Source organism: Leopardus geoffroyi, chromosome C3 (genome assembly GCF_018350155.1).
Source record: "Leopardus geoffroyi isolate Oge1 chromosome C3, O.geoffroyi_Oge1_pat1.0, whole genome shotgun sequence".
NCBI lineage: Eukaryota > Metazoa > Chordata > Mammalia > Carnivora > Felidae > Leopardus > Leopardus geoffroyi.
Genome location: NC_059338.1, coordinates 136,515,906 through 136,532,963, shown reverse-complemented (window position 1 = coordinate 136,532,963; position 17,058 = coordinate 136,515,906). Strand labels below are relative to the sequence as shown.

Here is a 17,058-nt window from a genome sequence, read left to right as displayed (position 1 = left end):
TATAAATTTTATAGCATTTATAAAATAAAATGTTATAGATATTTTATTTTTTAATTTTTTAATTTTTATTTTTTTAAATTTAAATCCAAATTAGTTAACATATAGTGTAATAATGATTTTAGGAATAGAATTTAGTGACTCATCACTTACATATAACACCCAGTGCTCATCCCAAAAATGTCCTCCTTAATACCCCTTGTGCATTTAGCCCAGCTTCCTACTCAACACCCTGCCAGAAACCCTCAGTTTGTTCTCTGTATTTAGGAATCTCTTAATGTCTCTTTGTCTCCCTGTTTTTATATTATTTTTGCTCCCCTTCCCTTATGTTCATCTGTTTTGGATCTTAAATTCCACATATGAATGAAATCATATATTTGTCTTTCTCTGACTTATATTTCACTTAGCATAATACACTCTAGTTCCATCCATGTTGTTGCAACTGGCAAGATTTCATTCTTTTTGATTGCCTAATAATATTCCATTGTATGTATGTATATATATACCACATCTTTATCCATTCATCAGTCAATGGACATTTGGGCTCTTTCCATGCTTTGGCTATTGTTGATAACTATAAATAATATTGTTGCTATATACAATGGGGTGCATGTGCCCCTTTGAAACAGCACACCTGTATCCTTTGGATAAATACCTAGTAGTGCAATCGCTAGGTTGTAGGGTAGTTCTATTTTTAGTTTTTTGTGGAACTCCATAGTGTTTTCCAGAGTGGCTGCACCAGTTTGCATTCCCACCAACAGTACAAAGGCTTCCCCTTTCTCCACATCCTCGCCAACATCTGTCATTGCCTGAGTTGTTAATGTTAGCCATTCTGACAGGTGTGAGGTGGTATCTCATTGTAGTTTTGATTTGTATTTCCTTGATAAGGAGTGATGATGAGCATTTTTTCATGTGTCTGTTAGCCATCTGGATGTCTTCTTTGGAAAAGTGTCTATTCATGTCTTTTTCCCATTTCTTCACTGGATTATTTGTTTTTTGGGTGTAGAGTTTGAGAAGTTCTTTATAGATTTTGGATACTAACCCTTTATCTGATATGTCATTTGCAAATATTTTCTCCCATTCCGTTGGTTGCCTTTTAGTTTTGCTGATTATTTCCTTTGTAGTGCAGAAGCTTTTTATCTTGATGAGGTCCCAGTAGCTCATTTTTGCTTTTTGTTTCCCTTGCCTCCGGAGACATGTCAAGTAAAAAGTTGCTGCGGCCGAGGTCAAAGAGGTTTTTGCCTGCTTTCTCCTCGAGGATTTTGATGGCTTCCTGTCTTACATTTATGACTTTCATCCATTTTGAGTTTGTCTTTGTGTGTGGTGTAAGAAAGTGGTCCAGGTTTATTCTTCTGCATGTCACAGTCCATCTTTCCTAACACCATTTGTGGAAGAGACAGTCTTTATTCCATTGGATATTCTTTCCTGCTTTATCAAACATTAGTTGGCCATATGTTTGTGGGTCCATTTCTGGGTTCTCTATTCTGTTCCATAGATTTATATGTCTGTTTTTGTGCCATTAGCATATGGTTTTGTTGATTGCAGCTTTGTAATACAGCTTGAAGTCCACAGTTGTGATGCCTCCAGCTTTGGTTTTCTTTTTCAGGATTGCTTAGGCAATTCAGGGTCTTTCTAGTTCCATACACATTTTAGGATTATTTGTTCTAGCTCTGTGAAGAATGCTGGTGTTATTTTGATAGGGATTGCTAAAATATTATGTATATATTAATTATTATTTTAAAAATTAGTAAATTTTTTAAAGTTTATTTATTTATTTATTTTTGAGAGGAGAGAGAGTGAGCACAGGCATGAATGAGGAAGGGGCAGAGAGACAATCCCAAGCAGGCTGTACACTGTCAGCACACAGTCTGATACAGGACCCAATCCCACAAACCTTGAGATCATAACCTGGGCTGAAATCTAGCACCCACTGAGCCAAGTGAGCCACCCAGGTGCCCTAGAATAATAAATTTTTGTCAGGTAAGGCCTGTTTCAATTTGAACACTTACTAATTGTTTATAGGTAATATAACACGTTCCTTGTTATGCATGATTGCTTGGATTCTGAAACTTTTGCATTGCTTATAGAGTTCTGATAAAACATGTATTAAATACAACATGAAGTGATTCTAAATTTATCTTTCTTTTACTTAAACTTTTTTTTTAATGTTTATTTATTTTTGAGAGAGAGAGACAGAACGCAAGTGGGGGAGGAGCAGAGAGCGAGAGAGACACAGAATTTGAAGCAGGCTCCAGGCTCTAAGCTGTCAGCACAGAGCCCAATGCAGGGCTCAAACCCATGAACCATGAGATTATGACCTGAGCCAAAGTCGGATGCTTAACCAACTGAGCCACCAGGTACCCCATAAATTTATCTTCCTTCTACAATAACATGCAACAGGAACACCTGGGTGGCTCAGTCAGTTAATCATCCAACTCTTGATTTTGGCTTAGGTCATAATCTCACAGTTGGTGAAATCAAGCCCCGCCATGGGGCTCTACACTGACAGCATGGAGTCTGCTTGGGATTCTCTCTCTCCCTCTCTTTCTTCCCCTTCCCCTCATGTTCTCTCTCTCTCTCTTTCTCAAAATAAATAAATAAACATAAAATAAATAAAATAACAAGCAGCATTCAATTGTCAACCAGTCCCCTCAATGCAGTTAAGCACAGAGGCAAAGAAAATGTGTTTTTTTGTATCACTGCCTTCCTGAATTGCTAGCTATAATACTATGACTATAGCATTTAATTATTTGAAATGAATTTGAGCTTATTATGGTTTTGCTAATAAAAACATAAAAGGGCTCCTAAAGTAAGAGTAAACAGAGTTATTCTCACAAAGCTCTTGCCGAATTGGATCAGACATTAATTTTCATAAGATATTACAATCCTTGAAGCCAAACTCTGGCTCCAACCTTGGGACTTAAAGGATGTATTAACACTGACCTTTTTGTGTGTATATATTCAGTGCTTAAATTTGCCTTAAATTCAATTTATACAGTAATAACGGTTCACAAAAACTCATTAGAACATTACAACTTTGTTCTATAATTGTCAAAATCAAACATTATTAACCTGGGATTCATGGATACTTAGAGTTCTTGGGACTTGTGAATCTCTAAATTGTATGAAAATATTTACATGTATGTGCTTGACACCTTTTTGCTTAGAGAGATGAATGGTAAGTTTTATAAAGTATGTCTTTAGGTTCATGACCCCCAGAAAAAGTTAGTTACCATCCCATGTTAGTTTTATGTACCAAAGGAGAAAGACATTGATTCCCAACCAATACTAAATAACAGGAAGGATACAAAAATATTTTTATTTTTAATTTGCTTTATCTTTTACAGGCTTCCTTTTTTAGAGATTTTATTGTTTTTATTTTTTATTTTTTTAAATGTTTATTTATTTTTGATGGGTGGGGAGGGGCAGAGAGGGAACAGAAGATCTGAAGCGAGCTCCCCGCTGACAGGAGAGAGCCTGTTGTGGAGCTTGAATTCATGAACCAAGAGATCATGACCTGAGCCAAAGTTGGACACTGACTGAGCCACGTAGGCACCCCAGATTTTTTTTTTAATTTAATTTTTTATTTTTTAAAATTTACATCCAAATTAGCATACAGTACAACAATGATTTCAGGAGTAGATTCCTTAATGCTCCTTACCCATGTAGCCCATCCCCCCTCCTACAACCCCTCCAGTAATCCTCAGTTTGTTCCCCATATTTATGAGTCTCTTCTGTTTTGTCCCTCTCCCTGTTTTTATATTATTTTTGTTTCCCTTCCCTTATGTTCATCTGTTTTGCTCTTAAAGTCCCCATATGAGTGAAGTCATATGATTTTTGTCTTTCTCTAATTTCACTTAGCATAATACCCTCCAGTTCCATCCACATAGTTGGAAATGGCAAGGTTTTATTCTTTTTGATTGCTGAGTAATACTCCATTGTGTGTGTGTGTGTATATATATATATATATATATATATATATATATATACCATATCTTCTTTATCCATTCATCCATCCATTGTGTGTGTGTGTGTATATATATATATATATATATATATATATATATATATATATACACCATATCTTCTTTATCCATTCATCCATCCATTGTGTGTGTGTGTATATATATATATATATATATATATATATATATACCATATCTTCTTTATCCATTCATCCATCAATGGACATTCGGACTCTTTCCATCCTTTGGCTATTGTTGATAGTGCTGCTATAAACATGGGGGTGCATGTGTCCTTTCAAAACAGCACACCTGTATCCTGTGGATAAATGCCTAGTAGTACAATTGCTGTGTCGTAGGGTAGTTCTATTTTTAGTTTTTTGAGGAACCTCCATACTGTTTCCCAGAGTGGCTGCACCAGCTTGCGTTCCCACCAGATTTTATTTTTGAAAAGTAATCAGGTTTTATTTTTTAAAGTAATCTCTACACCCAATATGGGGCTCAGACTTACACCCAGAGATCAAGAATCACATACTCTACCGACTGAGGCTGCTAGGCGCCCATATCTTTTACATTCTTATTATTTGTATTTAAAAGCATACTTGATAAAATCTAACACACATTTTTTATGTACCATAACAAAAAAATTCTGCCAATTTTATTATGACATGCTATCAAAATTAAAATATAATTAGATTTCAATAAGAAGACAAAAATTTGTGTCTTTGAATTTAGAAACTATACTATTTATTATTAAGGACCCCTATGGTAGAATATGGCTATTTTCACTTGGTAACTATTTTGTCAAGACTTTCGTGAAGTATTTAAGAAAGCATCTGTTGAGGAATATAAAACTAAATGAAGATTTTTTTTCCTTTAGTTATTTTTTATTTTCATAATGAATTTCAGTTAGGTATCTTGATTTTTAAGTCTTAAACAAAACAATGTTAAGCGATCCTTAAATGTTGGAGCACCTGGGTGGCTCAGTCAGTTAAGCATCTGACTTCAGCTCAGGTCATGATCCTGCAGTTTGTGGGTTCCAGCCCCACGTGGGGCACTGTGTTGACAGCTCAGAGCCTGGAGCCTGCTTTAGATTCTGTCTCCCTTTCTCTTTGCCCCTCCCTTGCTCATGCTCTGTCTCTCTGTCTCTCTCTCAAAAATAAATAAACGCAAAAAAAAAAAAAAAAAAAAAAAAAAAAAAAAAAAAAAAGAGCTCCTTAAGTGTTATTTCAGTTATAGCAGGAAATTGGAAACAAGAAAAAAAAGAAGAAAAAAACATAGCAAGAAATTGATCCCTACTCAGGGACATTTTTCTTGGATGCAAAAAACAATAGGTTGTGCTCATGAACTAGATTTAGAAGTTGGGGCAGAGGGCATAGGGAAGAATTAAAGAAAACTCCCAATTTTCTGCCTTGAGCAACTGAGTGGACCATGATGCCATTTACCTCAACTGGGAACAAAGAGAAAAAGGGTTGGGAGAAAAACCAAATTATAGATAGATATGTTTGAGACATCCTACAGAGATACCTTTAGATTGATACAAGAATCTGGAGTTTAGGTGAGGGTTCTAATTTAGAAATTTAATTTGGGAACCATCAGCCCAAAGATGGTACTCATAGCCATGGAATGGATGAAATTACCTGAAATTACCTAGATTGAGACTATACAGAGAACTCCAGGACTGCCCTTGAAGAATTCCAATGTTTAGAAATGGGGTTGAGGAGGGGGAACAAACAGAGGAGAATGAGAAGCTGCAGCTACAATGTAGTAAGAAAATCAAGTGTAGTTATAGAAACAAGACAGTTTAAGATTAGATTTTACAGAATTAGGGGAAGATCAAAGGAATAAAATCCTTAAAAAGGTGAGAGGGGATGGGATCCAGAGCACATGTGAAGATATTGGTCTCTAATGAAAGAAGTCACTTCATTATATAGGAGGGAAGACAAATGGATACAGAATCAGGTCTGTATCCATTTGATCATACACTCTACACAAGGTCATCAGCTAAAAGCAAAAGGTTTGAGGAGAGAAGAATGGAATATCATAGTCATGGGGGCAGGAGGCAGAAGAACATTTGTCTTAGACTCAGCAGGGTTGTCTGGCAGTCAGTGGGCATCCATTTGAGGTTTCTGTGATTCATTTAAAGTGAAACCAAGAGATGCCAATTATGTGATTTTCTGCCTAGCAGCCTGAGTGCAGGCATAAAGTAAATTGTTGGGTTCATGCAGAGTTGAGGTTTTGATAGGCGACTGTGATAGAGTGTTGCAGAGGGGTAAGGGAGTGGGGACACTGGCTTGGGATAGATTCTTAAATAGGTTAAAAGAAGGAAGTGAATTGAAGGAAGCCACTTGGAGGTCTTGGGATAGAAGCTGGAAGTATAAGACGGAAGGGGGATTTGAACTAATGGTTTTGAAGTAAGTTTTTGGTAATGTCAGTTTCCTGTGATTTTCCTATGTGTGGTGGAGGTAGAGAAAAAACTCCAGAGAGGTCTGGAATTAAGAGGGTCATTCACATGGAAATCACTGAATGGCAGGTATTAGGGAATAGAGGAATATTGTGAGCCACGTGCTGAGAACTGGTTGACTTCACCAAGGAAGAGAAAGAGTAGTAAGCCCAAATGGCACTGGGCATCAGCGGAGAGATTTTTATTAAGAGGAAAGCAGGAACAAGAATGGTCTGGTAGCAGCAAAGGGGCAGCAAGTTAGTCTCTGTCTTGTGTTACTAAGGTATGAGTGGTGTTGTGAGAAAAAGCAGCTTCACTTTAGAGAGCCACAGGGAAAGCAGTGTTCTCAAGGAACAGTAAGGATTCAGGTAAGATAAAGGGAATGGTAAAGGGAGCAGTCACGGCAGTCTGAGACTGTGTTAAGTGCATACTGATAACAGACTGCTCTAGGAAGGTAGGCACTGTCTGCTTGGCTAGCAACTACTCCTGCCCAGTCACATGTATGTACTCATTCAATGAATCAACAATGAAACAGAATTTAAGAGCTTAACTCTTAAAGTGGTAGTCAAAAAGTTTTTTTAAGTTGTGGTAAAATATACGTAACATTTACCATCTTAACGATTTTTGAGTGTATAGTTCAGTGGTGTTAAATACGTTCACACTGTTGCCACCATCCATCTCTATAAACCTTTCATTTTTTTTCTGTAGCATGAAACAATAACTCCCCAATCTCTCCTTCCTTCCTCCAGGCCCTGGCAACCACCATTCTTTCTATTTTTATAAATTTGACTTCTCCATGTATCTCATATAAGTCTAATCATATGTGTTTATCTTATGGCTCACTTCATATAATGTCCCCAAAGGTTTATTGATGTGGTAGCATGCATTAGAATTTCCTTCTTGTTCAAGATTGAATATTCTATTCCATTGTATGTATGTGTACACACGTACACACACACACACACACACACACACACATTTTGTTTATTCATTCACCCAACAATGGACCTTAGATTGCTTGCACCTTTGGCTATTGTGAATAATGCTATGAACATGAGTATATGCTTACTTACCTCTTTGAGACCTTGTTTTAAATTATTTTGGGTATATGTCCATAAATGAAATCCCTGGATCATGTAATTTTTTGAATAAACTGCTACTGTTTTCCATAAGGGTTGCACCATTTTACATTCTCACCAACAGTGCACAAGGTACATTTTCTTCATATCCTTGCCAACATTTGCTTGATAGTAGCCATCCTTATGGGTGTAAGATGGTATTTCACACCATTTACCTAGTGATTAGTGATGTTGACCATCATTCATGTGCCTATCTTCTTTGGAGAAATGTCCGTTTCTCCTTTGCTGATTTTTGAATTGGGTTATTTTCTTGTTCAGTTGTAGATCCTGTATCAGATACAATTTGCAAGTATTTTCTCCCATTCCATGGGTTGCCTTTTCACTCTTCATTGTAGTATTTGACGCACCAGTTTATTTTGATGTGGTTTAACTTACCTATTTCCTCTTGTTGCCTGTGCTTTAGTGTTATAACACTAGAAATCTAGTGTTACATAAATTCTAGAAATCATTGCCAAATCCAGTGTCATGAAGTGTTTCCCCAATTTTTTGTTTTTGTCTTAGTTCTTATGCTTAGGTCTATAATATAAGGGACCAACTTCATTTTTTTTTCTTACGGGTATTGTTTTTTCAGTACCATTTGTTGGAAACTATCCTTTCCCCATTGGTCTTGGCACTCTTAAAGCATAAATCATTTAACCATGTATTTGAGGGGTTCTTTCCAGGCTATTCAATTCCATAGGTTTATGTCTTTTTGTCAGTGGTTCTGAATAATTGAGATTACAATGATGTCTTTATCCTCAGTCATCCGCTTAACCTTTATCAAAGTGTTTCCCTACTTTCTAATACCTTCTCTCCCTACTTCTTCCACCTCCTCACAGCACTATTCAGGTTCAAAACTCTAATGACTAGGTCAACAGATAACAAAGTTTTAGTTTCTACACTTAAAAAAATGTTATTTTTGAGAGAGAATAGGAGCTGGGGAGGGGCAGAGAGGGTAGAGGGGACAAGATTTTAAGTGGGCTCTGCACTGACAGCAGTGACCCCAACACTGGGCTCAAACTCATGAACTGTGAGATCATGACCTGAACCAAGGCTGGACACTAAACCAAGCCACCCATGTGCCCCTCTAGTTTCCATGTTTTAAAACGTAGTATTTTTTCTTGGCTCTGGTAAGTCTGTGTATATACTGAAACTATTTCATGAGTCTCAAAAACAGATCAGTTTTAAATGATTATTGAAATATTCTATTAAATAGGTCAGAACTTAATTTAAAAACTCTTATTGGGGGGGCCTGGGTGGCTCAGTAGATTGAGCATCCTACTTTTTTAAAGTTTGTTTATTTGAGAGAGTGGGGGAGGGGCAGAGAGTGAATCCCAAGCAGGTTCAGTGCTGTCAGCGCAGAGCCTGACGTGGGGCTCAATTCCATAAACCATGAGATCATGACCTGAGCCAAGATGAAGAGTCAGATGCTTAACCAACTGAATCCCACAGGTGCCCCAATCATCTGATTCTGCATTTCAGCTCAGGTCATGATCCCAGGGTCGTGGGCTCAAGACCCACAGCAGGCTCTGTGCAGAGTGTAGAGCACGGTTGGGATTCTCTCCCTCTGCCCCTTTCCCCAGCTTGCACTCTATAAAACAAAACAAACTCATACTATTTTGCTGAAAATGTGATTTCACATTTAGCATTTTAAGGACTTCTCATTTGCACTTTTTTCCTTAGGGGCCACTGCATTTTGTGTTGCTCCAAATGCAGTATTTCCATTTGAATTGTATAATGAAGAGTATTTGGAGCAAAGGGATATCTATTTGAATCAATGCCAACAGCAGCTCCAACAGTTTATTGCCACATATGGACCTGGGACAGCTATTTTCACTAGTGATGAATAGGCAATCTGAGGAAAATCATTTTCTTCACTCATATTTAAGCAGTGGAAAGGTGTGATTCTGAAGTAATGCTTCAGGTAATACTATGTATGGTAGTACATTAGAAGGCTATCTTAAAAATATAAAAGGTCTCATTATTAAAAATCTGGTCGGGGGACCTGGGTGGCCCAGTTGGTTAAGCGTCTGACTTCAGCTCGGGTCATGATCTCACGGTTCATGGGTTCGAGCCCCGCATTGGGCTCTGTGCTGACAGTTCAGAGCTTGCTTCAGATTCTGTGTCTCCCTCTCTGCCCCTCCCCTGCTCATTCTCTCAAAGAATAAACATTAAAAAAATAAAGAATCTGGAAACTAAGCAATGTTTAAAAACGGTCACTTTTATGTAGTTCTACTTGTCACAAGATGGCAAGAACAGTTTAAATGAGAATATTTACCTAAAAATAAACCATTTTTCTTGCACCTGTGAACCTGACAAGTGGAGTAAATAACAGCAACACATAGAAGCAGAAGCCTCCAATTTAAGGACATTTCCTACTTCATTACTTTTTATGGCCATTATATAGTTTTGGAAGCCCTAATTATGAATTCAGGGAAAGCTTGGAAATTTTCCATTTTTTAAAGCCAGGTTAAATGAAAAAAAGTAATTTATAACAAATCAAGGGGTAAGAATTGGCTCCTTGAACCTAACTGGTTACAAGAAAGGCACCAAAAGGCAAATAAACCCAATTTGCTAACCATCTTCATTTTTGGAGGGAAGAGATCTATTCTGAAAAGGTGTGTGTGGGGAAAGAGAAAATATATTTAACTTGTAAAATCCCCAAATCCTTTTCATTTTTCAATGGTTTAATATGTTAATTTTTTAAATGTTTTTGAGAGAACAGTGAGTGAGGGAGGGCCAGAGAAAGGAGACCCAAAATCTGGAGCAGACTCCAAGGCCCAAATGGGGCCTGAATATACCAACCAGGAGATCCTGACCTGAGCCAAAGTTGGACACTTAAAGCAGTTGAGCCACCCAGGTGTCCCAATAAGTTAATTATAAAAAAATAAGATACTACCATGCCGATTCTTTAGAAACTGGCACTTTATGGAGCTAAACCATAAAGGTTGACAGCTCTCTATAGTCCTTTTGACAAATCATTCCTACTCATTCAATAGTATTTACTGAATATTCACTAGTTTCAGAGACTTGTGTTACTTTTTCAGAATGCAAAGCTAGTTTTTTTTTGTTTTTGTCTTTTAAGGTTTCATGTATTTTTTGAGAGTGTGGGAGAGAATCCTAAGCAGGCTTCATGCTCAGTGTGGACATGGGGCTGGGCTCCATTTCATGACCTGAGCCGAAATGGAGTCAGCAAAGCCAGTTTTTTTTTTTTTTTTTTAATTTTTTTTTTCAACGTTTATTTATTTTTGGGACAGAGAGAGACAGAGCATGAACGGGGGAGGTGCAGAGAGAGAGGGAGACACAGAATCGGAAACAGGCTCCAGGCTCTGAGCCATCAGCCCAGAGCCCGACGCGGGTCTCGAACTCACGGACTGCGAGATCGTGACCTGGTTGAAGTCGGACGCTCAACCGACTGCGCCACCCAGGCGCCCCCTCAAAGCCAGTTTTTAAAAACAATTTACATATTACAGTTCTAGAATTCTAGACTTGCCATAATGAAATTATAACCTAGATAAAAGCACTCAACAGGGGAAAAGCGAGATTTAGCTAAGTTCAAGTCTTCAGAGTTAAGAATTCAGCTTTAGAATTCCTATAAATTCTAAGTCCTGGTTGTAATGGACTGTCCAGTCACTATTTCCCTTAATATGACATGTTATTATTTGTACTAAGATCACAATTTTTTTGTTCAAAGGCAAAAGCAAAGAATAAGATTAAAACTTAAACTATGTAGGTCACAGGTGAAATCTTTATTTGTAAGGGATAATTCGTTAAGGTGTTTAGGATTCCAAATAGTTATTTATTGATAAAGAACATACTTTCTTAAAGTATGCTAAAAACAAATCTGACTAGTAATTATGGAACTGGAGATGTTTAAACACTCGATATATTTTAAAGATAGCAGACTTTACTGCCCAACAGTTAAAAGTATTCAAGCATGTATTTCTCTACATAACTTATTGTGAGACGATCAATGTTAAATAAAGTATTTATTCATGTCTTCTTGACCAATTCTTCATTTTTCCTTCCAACTGCATGCCTCTGGGGAAAAAAATCAGAAACCAACAATGAAAATCACTCCATAGTCAAAATCAAAGGAAAATCAGACTTCTGACAACACACACACAGGCAACTTTAACAGGATATGGCCCTAACCCTTTGGAGTTTCAGATACTTTTGAATTATTATTAGCTGTGATTGCCAGAATTACTTACCGAGGCAATGAAGAATTTTTAACCACAACAGTTATGGACTTGGACATTCATCTGCAGCTACCTACATGCTGAAAAGAACATATAACCCATTTTAGTGAAAAATTGCATTATACTTGAGTAATTCACATAAACAATATACATAACTGGCATCTCAGTCTTCAAATTATTTCTTCAAAGAAACCCTCAGCTGGGTAAACGGCAAAAAGTAATTTAAGTCATCATTGTGCCAGTTACTAAGCCTATCTAGGTCAAAAACCTACTAAATGTTTTTGGTACTGCTTTTCATAGACAGTACCATAAATACATAACAAAGCACAGTGTTTAAGTTTTGGTACCTCATTACATGCAGTTGTGCTCCTAGTGGTTTTATCACAGCCATCCTCAGATGTTTTTGGAAAACATCACAACGTTCATTCATCTTCAACTCATAGGCTCTGTTGCACCTAGAAATCAAAATATTTCATTGTGAATTCTCATTTGTACTTGCCATCTGTTTGGCATCTTATATGCAGGAATGGTCCAGTAAGGCTTTTTCATTCTCATCAGGAGACATAAACATTTTACTTGCAACCTTCCTGACTCCCATCTAACTTTTTATAAAAACTACTAACATTTGAGGCCATATACTGGAATAATTTTGTTATTTAACACATCTCTCACGGAATGAAGTACTTTCTGCTTAGTTCTACTTTTTTTGGTAGTCCAAACGGATAACCCCAAAATTTAGAACCTCTTAAATGGCTTGAACAGATTAGTACTTTTGACTGTTTAGGCCCTAATAATTCTATAAATGATCTTTCCAAGCTGGAAATGGGTTTATTAGCATGGATAGGAAAAATTGTGGCTATATATAGGATGTTCTTTACTGTGGCAGTATCGATGTTAGGACATGATGGTCCTAATGAGTACCTAGCCATTGCTTTTCTGTCTCAGAGCTTGACAAGGATGAGATGAGTCAGGTTAAAGGTTAGATGTATAAAAACAAGTGTGTAGACCTCCAACTAAAGCATCACAATGGCAAATCTAATGTAGTTTTAGAGCAGATACATTATGTTGACATCATTATTGGACAGTCTTGTAGAATTAAGTCCCAGGTCGCCTGAAAGCACACTTAGGTAGTGCAAAGAATGGCCAGGGCCACAGATCATCTCTTAACACCCCAGGAGGGTAAATCATTGAACCAGACAGCTACTGGAAATGATTTATGAAGACACATCAAATGTTGTACCTTGCAAAACAATTTATCATTTTCAAGTCTGGAAACAATTTCACATAGTCGATATTAGGAACACAAACTATTAGTTATGAATAATACCAACTTGGGAAAGTTTCAGTGTAATGAGATTCATGGGAACTACTGACTATATGCATAATCTCATTTGTGTAAATCCTACAAGAATGTTTAGTGATACATATTTGTAATAAAACTGCTGTGCCTGCTTCAGCAGCACATATACTAAAATTGGAACGATACAGAGATTAGCATGGCCCCTGCACAAGGATGACACGCAAATTCGTGAAGCGTTCCATATTTTTGAGGATGCGGAGAAACGGGAACCCTCTTGCACTGTTGGTGGGAATGCAAATTGGTGCAGCCACTCTGGAAAACAGTGTGGAGGTTCCTCAAAAAATTAAAAATAGACCTACCCTATAACCCAGCAATAGCACTGCTAGGAATTTACCCAAGGGATACAGGAGTACTGATGCATAAGGGCACTTGTACCCCAATGTTTATAGCAGCACTCTCAACAATAGTCAAATTACGGAAAGAGCCTAAATGTCCATCAACTGATGAATGGATAAAGAAATTGTGGTTTATATACACGATGGAGTACTACCTGGCAATGAGAAAGAATGAAATATGGCCCTTTGTAGCAACGTGGATGGAATTGGAGAGTGTTCTAAGTGAAATAAGCCATACAGAGAAAGACAGATACCATATGGTTTCACTCTTATGTGGATCCTGAGAAACTTAACAGAAACCCATGGGTGAGGGGAAGGAAAAAAAAAAAGAGGTTAGAGTGGAAGAGCGCCAAAGCATAAGAGACTTAAAAACTGAGAATAAACTGAGGGTTGATGGGTGGGTGATGGGTATTCAGGAGGGCACCTTTTGGGATGAGCACTGGGTGTTGCATGAAAACCAATTTGACAATAAATTTCATATATTGAAAAAAAATAAATATTAAAAAAATGAAAAAAAAAATAAATAAAACTGCTATCCTTCCCACTCAGCTCAAAAAGCTAAGAGCCAGGATACAAAATCCCAGATGAGAGGCACCTCAGGAGTTATGAAGATAGGTAGGTTGAAGGCAGGAGTTATGTGATAGGTAAAGAATTAGATGCTAGAATAATGAGAAAAATCACAGTTCTTAAATGGTGTGGTGGGCTCCGTATTTATTATGCTTCAGGATTTACCTGTTATCAGTATTTTTACCAAACATTTGGTTTTAAAACCCCCAGTATTTAGCAATAAAAGTAGGATTGATGCCACTTATGCCTCAAAATAAAGATGACTAATACCAAATGTAAACTATTTTTAGCCATCAAATGCCCTGGTGACAGCAACATATTTGGGAGGAGGTAACAACAAAAAAGCCCGACACAGGATTATACCGTTTCATCGATGAGGTATTAATACCATTTTAAAGTATTTATTTAAGTAATCTCTATATCCAAAGTGGAGCTCAAACTGACAACCCCCACCCCAAGATCCTCCAACTGAGCCAGCCAGGCGCCCCAATAACTTGTTTTTGAATAGGCAACACGTTCTTCCAGCCTCCCAGCTGTTGACCAGTTTCTTCAGTATTACGTCCAGAAATACACATCTCTATATAAATGCAAGCATCTAAGGGTAGAGCAGGCATTTATGGCTTAGGGAGGTTCTAAACAGTACATACTGTTCTCCCAACTTCAAAACATCACGTCTTTAGAAGATATTTACAAAGGAAGATTCACAAACACATGCGACAAGTCACTGTCCTAAGTCGCTACCAGAACTGTTACTAAACTGGTAACAGTTTTAAAAGCCAATCACAAACTACAATTAAGTAAAGGTTGTCTTTAATATCCTAGAGGTAATGCCTTTCCCCTTTTATAAAATGCTTGCGTACTACGAATAAATAAGTCGCCCACTAAGGGACCCTAAAACCGTCTAGACTGCACACAACGCTTTGCTGGGGATACAAAATTGCTCCGAAGGAGGGCCCGGCGTACACCAAAACCACGCGCCATACCTTCCAGCCGCCTCGAAACCACCTCAATCTGAGAAGGCCCTTTATTAATTTTTGACTTTAGAACAGTCGAAACGGGCGTTTACTAAAAAAAAGGGTCAGTTGAGACTCGCGGCTGGTTACTAAAAAACGCGACAGAGCCAATAACCCAGGACGCTCTGGGTGGCAGAAGGGGAAGGCTTCCTCCCGGGCCGACCTCGCGGCCATGCCGCTTACTCGGCTGTGCTCGGCAAGGTCGGAGGCCCTTTACTCGGGGGCCCCAGGGCAGAGACCAGAGGCGGGCCTGGGTTCCGGCAACGAGTCGGGTTCCCGGTAGTAACGGGTTGAACTAAGACCGCAAGGACTCCCACCTCGAAGGGCCCAGCGACTGGTCCGCTGGCGCTGCCGCCCGGTTCGCATGACCGACCAAGCTTCGCAAGCCCTCCTCCGTCGACAGCCGCGCGGAAAAGAAAGCACAGCTTCTTCCGTTGGGCTTTTGGGGCTCCGGGCCCCGCCCCTTCCGGGCCCTGGCCCCGCCTCCGACAGGGGAGCGTGTGTCCGGCGGCGGAGTCCGTGCTAAGCACCAGGGCGGTCGTTGGGGCTGCGTTCTCAACGTCTGGGTGACGCTACCCTGAAATCTGCGTTTCTCCGACTGCGGTGGAGTGCTACACCGTAAGTTCATATTGAAGGGAACTTTTGGAGGCTTTCAAGGCTCGTGAGGACTTCACCCAGAGCTATTTCACCGAGTATGCAAACGTGCAGTCTGTCAGTTTGTAATGGACCCAAAAGAGCGGGAAATACTCCAAAAAGGAAGGGTCTCCCATTCCCAGTACTATATATTTGCTTAGTCTTCTACTCCCCCACGGAGTTCAGTGCTTAAAAAAACTGGTGGTATTGGACATCCCAATTTAGAATAAGGGTATCTGGAATCGACCCCGTCAAACACATAGAAGAACCAGTTGCCACGAAAAAAGCTGTTATATCTCCCTCATAACAATAGCTACAACTGCTGTTTTTGTTGATAATAATTATAGAGCATTTAAAAAAAAGCATTCGTAAAGCAGTCACCCGCTTTGTTTATGAACATGTTCTAATTTGCTATTGATTTTTTATTTTTGTGTTTTTTTACTCTTGTTTCTTTCAATCATTTTATTTGAGTCCTGGCTACAAAGCACTAGACTTAGTGCTGTAGGGATAGGCTGATGATCTTGTTGCCAGAAAGAACACACGTGAAAGCATGTAATTAAACAATTGAATCAGTAAAAAGGCACATCATCTTTCCTTTACAAATTGGAAGTCTAAGAAACTGATTCAAAATCCAGTACAAATGTATTTGCCTCAAGGAAACATGGTAAAAAAAAAATCTAAACTTAGCAAAATAAATTGTTGGTTATACTTACTTTCTCAAAGAATTTCTCTCTAACATTTTTGCTGAATGCTTTGCAGGGGTTTAAAATTCTTTGTTTGGGACCCCAACTGGGCAATTTATTCTGTCAGGTGGTGGCTTGGACCTCAGCCTGCCATTGCAGACTCTTGGCTGGATGTAAACTTCTACAACCTAATTTTGCAACCTGGACAGCCACCTCCATCAGGCCTTTGCCTACAAGTGGATGGGGAGGTGTGGGAGCTACCGTTTCTGAAAGTTGTACTGAAAGAGGAGGGTGACTTTGCTGAACCCATAAATGCTATGGCAACATTTTAGGCATGTTCTCAGTGTCTAGGGCCATGTGAGAAGGAACTGGAGATCAGCATGGATGCTCCTGCAACAGTTCCTTACAGGATACCTCCTAAGTTGCTAGTTTTCCTTTCCTTCAGTGGGTTGCTCACATGGCACTTATTAGCATCTGCTTCTGAAGGATACCTGACCTGGATAGGATATGGAAGGGACCACTGTTTTAATGACTTAATATGTTCTTCAGACTAGATACAATTAAATTTTGGGACTAATATTTAGGTGTTCCTAAAACTCCACAGCCACCTATTTTCAGATTATAATTTTAAGTCAGTTGGGTTTTTTTTTAAGTTTATTTATTTATTTTGAGAGAGAGAGAGAGAGAGAGAGAGAGAGAATCCTGCGCAGGCTCTGTGCTGACAGTGCACAGACTGCACTGCACT

The 17,058-nt window shown here is 38.6% G+C and overlaps 1 protein-coding gene and 2 non-coding genes across 3 annotated transcripts in view; 2 read left to right on the top strand and 1 right to left on the bottom strand.

The window, feature by feature from the left end:
* MCMDC2 (minichromosome maintenance domain containing 2) overlaps positions 1 to 9,370 on the top strand; it is a 36,291-nt gene extending 26,921 nt beyond the window's left edge. The window contains exon 14 of the mRNA XM_045455028.1: positions 9,204 to 9,370. Within this exon, the coding sequence (XP_045310984.1) occupies positions 9,204 to 9,370 (167 nt within the window). The remainder of the gene's footprint in view (positions 1 to 9,203) is intronic.
* A 2,506-nt stretch (positions 9,371 to 11,876) lies between these two features.
* LOC123587118 lies at positions 11,877 to 11,965 on the bottom strand. Its single transcript, XR_006707172.1, has one exon. It is a non-coding gene; the product is annotated as a small nucleolar RNA SNORD87 (small nucleolar RNA).
* Positions 11,966 to 13,166: 1,201 nt separating this feature from the next.
* On the top strand, positions 13,167 to 13,270 carry LOC123587030. Its single transcript, XR_006707101.1, has one exon. It is a non-coding gene; the product is annotated as a U6 spliceosomal RNA (small nuclear RNA).
* Positions 13,271 to 17,058: the final 3,788 nt, after the last annotated feature.